The 8,348-nt window shown below is 41.5% G+C and overlaps 1 protein-coding gene across 1 annotated transcript in view; it reads right to left on the bottom strand.

Moving 5' to 3' along the window:
* Nucleotides 1–3,374: 3,374 nt before the first annotated feature.
* The window catches only part of Pola1 (DNA polymerase alpha 1, catalytic subunit), a 357,662-nt gene continuing 352,688 nt past the window's right edge, over nt 3,375–8,348 (bottom strand). Inside the window, exon 37 of the mRNA XM_045140429.1 lies at nt 3,375–4,485. Within this exon, the coding sequence (XP_044996364.1) occupies nt 4,340–4,485 (146 nt within the window). The 3' untranslated portion in view covers nt 3,375–4,339. The remainder of the gene's footprint in view (nt 4,486–8,348) is intronic.

Here is an 8,348-nt window from a genome sequence, read left to right on the forward strand (position 1 = left end):
TTGGTGCTGTTAAAGTGGTGAAAGAGTGAATTGAAGGCTGGTTGCACTCTCTCCTTTTGCCTCGCCTTAATTCCCATCTCTTTTTGCTCTCATCCAATTAGCACAGTGTATTAAGCGGTTTATCATCTCATAGTCAGCTATTGAGAGAAACAAGGCGAGCACTTTGCAATAGAACCTGCGCTCCTTTGACACCCTCAGGTACTTACATATTCCACTGCGCTATGAATAATAGAGGAAGAATGGAGCGCTAATTCCCTCATCAAAGAATGCCTTGTCTGCTGCTTTGCTCAACAACACCATTCTGATCAAAAGAAAAGCAATAAAGCTTAGCATAACAAAACGAAACCTACTTATTAGCTTAGTGGTTAAATTAATGCAGAGCCGCTGCTATTCAAAACCAAGGTTTGAAAACAGCCTCCAACAACCTGATAATGCTGCCTTCGGGATGAAGGAATTTTAATCTGAAATTTGAGGCTGGCTCAGATGAGTTAATCTATTAAACTGCTATAAGGAAGCTCCACCACAAACTGTTCAATTAAGAAATATTTAGGTGAGAGAGAAAGAAGCAAGGGGGAGAGAGGGAGAGGAGATTGATTTAAGTGGATGGGAGCATCAAGTAGCACTGAATTGAGGGGTCCAGGATCCTGACAAGGGTCTAGGGCTTGATGCTTTTCATAAAACCCTGGTACAGATAGGGTACTCTGCTCTTCAGAGTCCTGCAAAACTTACTTTAAATGGTATATTTGGAAAAGCATCCAAGGTGCATATTGACAGCAAGAGTTGAAGTGGGGTGAGGAGTGAAGAGCAATACATGTGTTCCCTCTCAACATCTCAACTCCAATCTGCAAACTTTGATTAACCCTCACATCCTGGTTAACTGTCATGTGATTAACTCCATCTGTTTATGACATATCATCTTTGAGTACTGTCCATAAATTATCAATTTTGGGCCTCCCCTGTCCACCTTTATATGAAGGAAACTAGAAAACTGTCCTAGATAAGCTCTTGTGTAGGGATCTTCCAAAAGCCCAGATCCTAGTTCCTAAATTAAGCTGTAAAGGTGATTTTTGTGAGGAACAGAGTCCTTTTTCCTCCAAATTGGCTCCATTAAGTTTTGTCTAGCCTCCAGTGTTTTAACATTTTATTTGTAACAATCAATTGCAGAGGGTTAGAAATCAAACTAGGGGAGTATCAAGGTTCCTGGCTTTTCTTAAACAATGGGTCATGTGCACCACTCAGCATTGCTACTGCCCGCTGTGGATGGCCTCTGACACTCTCAAGTGTCAATGGAGCTTGTTTCACCCATTCTTGCAGCATTTGAATTTAAGACCAGTGTTAGAGAGCCCATGGAGAGACATGGATGGATGCATTTCTGAACCAGTTATACCCAATGTGCCATCACTCAAAGTATGCCAAGTACCTTTCTGAGGAGAGTGAGTAGATAATATCTAACCTTCCAATAGGTATCCTATGAATTCTTAAAATTGTAGTTTCAATATCCCTTAACATTCTAGAATAATTAGGTACCTTCTTTAAATAGATCCTAGTAAGAAAATATCACCTACTTCAAAATATGTGATTTTCTTCTCTTCTTTATTGAGACAGTCTCTAGTAAGCTCGTCTCAAGTTTGTAGTGATCCTCCTGGCTCTACCTCTGGAGTGCTGGGATTATAGGCAAGTACTACCATACCCAGCCAAAATGTCTGATTTTCTATAGACCTTCTACAGAAATGGTCCCTGCCCTTACAGTGATTACAATCATGAGGCAGAGACAAGAAACAAACTAGTGAGACATTATTTGACTCTTTCACGGTTTCGTGGTGATCAAGTTCAGGATAATTCTACTTATACCGAATATAATCACAGCACCCAGAAATCAAAGAAAATATGCCTTCTCTTCAGAAAGCCAAGCAGAGGCATGGGTTTCAGAACACAGTGAAGAACCTTCTCTAGGATCTTAATGTAATAGCAGTAATCAGAAGAGTTGAACAGAGGAGCAAAAAGACATCAGTCCCTTAGTTTCCTGAAGCAAGGCCCTTACCTGCTTCAACTTGTGACTGGTTGCAACTGTTAGGACCAAAACCCAGAGCATTTCTACTTTGAACATAAACTTAAGAGAAAGAAAAAAAGTACAGGGTAAGGGCTAGAGAAGGAGAGAAAAGAGAACACAAAGGTAGATAAAAGGAGGCTTCATTTCTAGTCTTTCTTGAAATTTATTTTTTATTTCTTTGTGAGCAGAGGGAAGAGAGAGAGAGGGAGAGAGGGAGGGAGGGAGGGAGAGGGAGGAAAAGGGAGGGAGGAAGAAAGAGAATGTGTGCGGTGCATCAGGACCTCGCTTTGCTGCAAATGAACCCCAGATGCATGCTCCACATTGTGCATCTGGCTTTACACGGCTACTGGGGTATTGAACTTGGGTCATTAGGCTTTGCAGGCAAGCACTTTAACCACAGAGCCATCTTTCCAGCCCCTTCATCTTTACTCTTAACAAATATTTCTTCTTTGCCACTACATAACAAGTATTTCTTCCCCAGGGAGATCTTTATGTAGGTTGCCTTTCTATTAGGAGACATCAATTTTATTCTTCAAAAAGTGACATGAAGGCTGGAGAGATGGCTTAGTAGTCAAGGCAATTCTCTGCAAAGCTTAAGGACCCATGTTATACTCTCTAGGTCCCACGTAAGCCAGATGCACAAGGTGATGCAAGCACGCAAGGTCGCACATGCATAAAGGATGGTGCACATATCTGGAGTTTGATTACAGTGGCTGGAGGCCCTGGTGCTTCTCTCTTTCTCCCTCTCTCATAAAAAACAAAACAAATCAAATCAAAAAGGCCAGTCTGTTGAACTTGCCTCAAAAAATGTGACACCACTGGTCTTTTTCTTGGTTTAGGTGCCTGCATCTCCAGTCAACCCAGGGCCTTGTGCATACTACACATATGCACTACTACAGTTCTCCTCATCCTAATATTTTTTAACATTTTATTTATTTACTTATTTCCAAGAAGGGAGGGGGTGGGATAGGCACGCCAGGGCCTCTAGCCACTGCAAATGAACTCCAGATGCATGTGCCACTTTGTGGGTCTGGGTTTACATGGGGGCTGGGGAACTGAACCTGGGTTGGTAGGCTTTGTAGGCAAGCGCCTTCACCATGAGTCATCTCTCTAGTCCCCCACCCCACCCTAATATCTTAAAGGACCCAAAGTACACAGAAATTCTCCTTGGTGCTACTCAAGTGTATGCAAATGTATTGTGGAGCAACCCAGGTAGTGATGAAACGTGAGCTGAGGTTTGGGAAGGCAATAGTCTTCAGAGAAGCTTTTACTTCTTGCTGTTCCTTTAGTAAACTTTTTGCAGCAGATAAGAAGTCACTACAACTGGTTTCCCTTTAGAAGACTTTATTCTAAATACAAAGCACAATGTAGTTTTTTTTTTTTAAATGAAAAACAGAAATACTTAAAAAAAACAGCACAGTTGCATGAGAGGAAATATACTTTGTTAGTAAAATCTTACCAATAATGTAAAGAAAGACTGCCATACTAAAATATATTTTTACTGTTGTAAAGAAGTTACCATTCTGAAGAAACGATAAAAATATAGCAAGTACCAGGGCCAATTAGCCACCTCCATTCTTCTGACTGCAACAGTGATCCACTGATCCTTATCCAAATCTCTATACATTCTTGTGAAATGTTAGGACAAAATATTTTAAATGTGCTTTCCTGTTGTATAAACCTTTATCTGAACTTTATATATAAAGGGGGAAAAAGGAACATGAGTATAAAACACCTCCTCAGTGTGTGTGCATTCAACTTTGGAACAATTCAATTAGGAAACTTGCTCTATTTAATGTACTTAGTTAAGTGCAAGCTTTCTAAGTGTTTCCCCTCACCATCTTCATGAAAAACAAGACTGAAAAGGACAGCCAGGTTTGAAGCAAGTGGCTAAGGAAATGTTTGGATTTAGAGTAGGTTTAATTGGCACGTGAAAAGGCAAAATGTTAGCATTCTCAGCAGGCTCCATGACCCCCTTTTGGGGGGCACCTCTGCTATTGCCCCAGGGCAAAGACAAGGGTCACTTACATTCTGACCATCCTCAAAGTGGCAATTTCTGCCCCACAGAAACCCAGTCACCAATCTGCTAGGTTTCCTCAGTGGGATATTGGGATGTGAAGACTGCTTGGTAGACTCACTATTTTTGTACCTCCACCTCAGTCTACATCTATATGAACATGAGGCACAGTCCCCAAAGGAGAAGCAAGATACTGGAAGCAGTTAGGGCCAGAGTGGAGGTTCTCAGAAGTTGGAATTCGGTGCTGGTCTCCTCACTTGCTCCTGGATTCCTTAGGACTTCACGGCACAATCGGCAAAGAGCTTGCTGAGGTTCACTTCAGAGTATCCACTCTGTGACAAGAACTGCTCTGCTATGTTCTTGATTTTTCTGTAGTCCTGAAGAACTTTGGGAGTAAAAAACTGCTTCTTCAATTTATCTAAAGTGAAATAAAAGAAAAAGATTAGAAGTCCTAGAGATAGTTTTTTTTTAAAGACATTCTATATTCCTCTCCAGCATGAAAGATGCCCCAGATTCCTCTATAAAAGCCTGTCTTCCTTCCCGTGACACTCTGTTCCTTCTCAGCAACTAACTGTTTGGGGACATGGGTTGGGCCACGTCTATTAACACAAACTGCAGGTCCATGTCCACGTGTAGCAGACAAGACGAATGTCAGTCATAGCCATCACTTCCAATGTACTGTCGAGTTACATGTATGCACTGCATATGAAATGTATATGTAGAAAGAAGCTGTGTTCCCTAGAGCCTCCCAGCCCACACTGCCCAGGTCAGCTGACAGCCTCAGCTCCTTCTAATCCCCCATCTGCCTTTCTCTGCTAAACAAAACAGTTGCTGAAAGGGGCAAGGAGAGCTGCATGGGGTGCATTTGTCCATTGCCAAGCTTTCTTTTTGTCCACACTGTGTGAACATAGGGCCCACTGTGCCCTGCCCTGTGTGTTCAACTCCTTTTACCACTCATTCCTGGCCTTCCTGCTCTGAGAATGGTTCTAGTAGCCAGAGGAAAGTCCCCCACTTCAATGATGCCTACTACTTCTGCACTTGATTCTTTTAAAGGAGAAGTGGGGCTGCTAGACTCAGATCTGTCCTTCTGGGGGAACCAAACCTGCCCCAATGGTGCAACTGATACCATCTTTGTTCAAATCTGCTCAGAAACACTATGAAGCATTTGGAGAGGCCCTTATTCCACCTGTGAAATCCTCATTTATGGCTGAGGAAACTAAGAGGTTATGCATTTGCTCAAGGACACACAACAGGTCCTCAGAGATGTAGACGTGGACACTCAGGTAGCCAGAACTCTTATTTGGCTGAGAAGTTCAAATTTTGTGCTCTGCTCCATGCCATTGCTCCCTGATAGAGACAGACAAGCCTCAGATATCAGCTATTCCTGAAGTAGGGTCCCGGATGCTGTTTGTGCCAAGGTGCCTTGCGGGAGTGAGGCTGTCCAGCACCTTGCAATAGGAAAGGATCAGGAAGGAAACAGACAGGGGAGTCAATCACAGAAAGCAAACCCCAGCTGAAACAACAGAACACTAAAGCCCACAAAACCCCCGGAAAACGAAACCTCAAGACTCAAAGTTTTTGTTCCTTAGCTACACATTCACATTTATTCACAACCTTTTCTAAGTTACATCAATGCCTTTCTAAAAACAACCACAAGAAGTTTTGTAGAGGATTTAAATGCCCAAGAGGGGTAGAAAAAGAGGTGGGGGTGGGGGTGGGGGGGAAGAAACACATCATTAACTGACTATAGAAAGACAATTTGAAAGTTCTAATTATGGGAGTCTGGCAATATACAACAAAGGCCTCAACCAGTGTGGCTGCCTCCTGGCAGGCCAGAGCCACAGGCCAGCAACCCTGTGCATGTGAATGACACAAATGCATCTGATGACTGGGGAGAGCACATTTAAAGAGCTGTGGTAATACAGAGCAGGGGAGGAAAAGAGAGGACATAGCTCCTGATGTGTTTACCTCCTCTGCTGATGGGATATTGACTTTTCCCACCAGGTTGGTTAGAAAGGGGACTATTTACGCTGCCACACAGCAGAGTTAGAATGACAACCAGCATCACTTGGCGCTCTTCTTCGTAAAAGACAACTGTGACCGCCAGCATATCCCATAGCTGGTCAATACAGCCTAGGCACTGTTCCTCGGCAGTTAGAGATGCAGATAAAAGCTCCCACTTGCTTCCCCAACGAGAATTTAATCAATAGCACACACAAAGTCTTCTAGGAAACAGAACTGGACTAGTTGTCACAGGCCACATAAGGGTAGGGACTAGAAGGGTACTTCTTCATGGCCTCCCCTCTTTGGGCCCTGGGGATACTCACATTAGGCTTCATGTTAAACTGTTTTACCTTGTTTCTGTCAATATTACACCGAGCACTTTAGAACTCAAAAGAAAATACAGATGTTAAATGGTGAAAGCCAGTTAATGTCACCATTAAGCCAAGACCTCCCACCCCTGTTCAGTTTTTGGGCCCTAATTATAGGAGTTGTGGTCACCACTCAAAGAAAACACTAGGCAAAAGGCAGATATCTTCAACTATCGCAACCCGTTCACACTGTTTCATACAGAAGCCACTGGTGGTAGCTTTTGCTACTTTGATCACTAGTCCCACGGACGCAAACTTCTTCAAGCTATAGAAGTACGTGCTCTTTGGATACAAATGTACAGTAAAACATAATCTAAAGGCCTGAAGTATTACCTGCAAGTCACCCATCTTAATATACAAGCACAGTACATCTCTTTTCCTAAGACTAACCTCTGAGGAACATGTATCTAATGGTTATTTACCCTGGTCCTTTCTACAGGCTCAGATTCCTTATGATCATAAAGTAATTAACAATAAGTCTGGCCCTAAACCCTAAGAAAACAGATGTAAAAAGCTAATCTGGGTAATAATTCTTCTCAAAATATTTTATCAGAAAAAAAGAGCCATTAATAAGTTCGTTTTCATTGATTAGAATTTAAAGCATCTAAATTACATAAGTTAACATATCTTTCATGTAAGGATTTTCTTTAAAAGTCACTTGGCCAAATCAAATATTCTCATCTAAGGACACTATCCCTATTTTAATATATTTTAGCTCTGTGCCAGTAAACCAAAAATCCATTTTCAGCTTTACCCTTTATAAAACCTTTTTTTTTTTTTTGGGTCTTAAAGAAATACTGAACTAGAAATCATGAGGTAAGACATTTTAACATCGCCTACTGGTTATTTTATTTTAATTAAGGCAGGCTTAGGCACATAGGCAGCAGCCGTCTCTGTTCTGAATGTCTGTTTCATTTATTTCCGTGCAAAGGTATCAAACAACAGTCAGTTATAATTGATTCTGTCAGGTGCTATACAGTCAGTCATAATTGTCTCTGTGTAGAGGTGTGTCAATTTACTATATCTGAATTAAATATTCTGTCAATTATGAAATCAGGTAATAATTTCAGTCAGTTTTTTAATTGCATGGCTTCCTACTATACAGTTCTTAGCTCTCCCACTTTTTCTAATCCATAGCCTCCCTCCCTCAGTGTAAGTGAATTTTGCCTTTGGAGATGGAATGCTGGAGACTTGAGGAATTTTGAGAGAAAACTGCACTTCTAGGTGCCCTCTACCATTCAGAGCCATCAGACGTACACAGGGCTATTAGGGCCTCTGGCCTAGCTGCTTTTTTCCTATCAATCCATAATGGAGTCTAAGGCAAACTGTACTATGTGCAAGATCTCAAATGACACCCATATTTCAAAGACATTTAGAAGACAAAGACATTTAGGACCCCAAGTCTGTATTTCTTAATAAAAATAAGAAATAAAACACATAATCTTTGATTCAATTCTTATTTAGAAAAAAAATACAAGGCACAGTGACAGGCACATAAAGCATGAAATACATTTATGGGCCAGCCAATGCCTGGAAGACTATTCTTGCCTATGAAAGCACATCTAAGATGCTAAAATATTTCTGAAGACTGAAGTCGCTCCACTAGTCCACTATTCCGTTCCAATCCTATCATAAACAATTATCTTTGGTTTCATTTTTTCTACTTTTTTGTTGATACCAAAATATAGCCTTCAAAGAGAATAAAATATCCATGGTTTAGCTCAAGTACTCTACTGGGCTGATCTGACAAGTATTTAGAAGTATGATTATAATTCTCCTTGCCATTGGTCTGGCTTATGTTCAATAAACACAGGCTTACTGAGTCCTGGTGGTGGTGAACAAGTGACCCTTCCCAGTCAAATAAAGCCGAGGTATGAACCGCCCTCCCCCAACCAAGAAAGGCTGGCCA

Source organism: Jaculus jaculus, chromosome X, assembly GCF_020740685.1.
Source record: "Jaculus jaculus isolate mJacJac1 chromosome X, mJacJac1.mat.Y.cur, whole genome shotgun sequence".
In the NCBI taxonomy this organism is placed as follows: Eukaryota; Metazoa; Chordata; class Mammalia; order Rodentia; family Dipodidae; genus Jaculus; species Jaculus jaculus.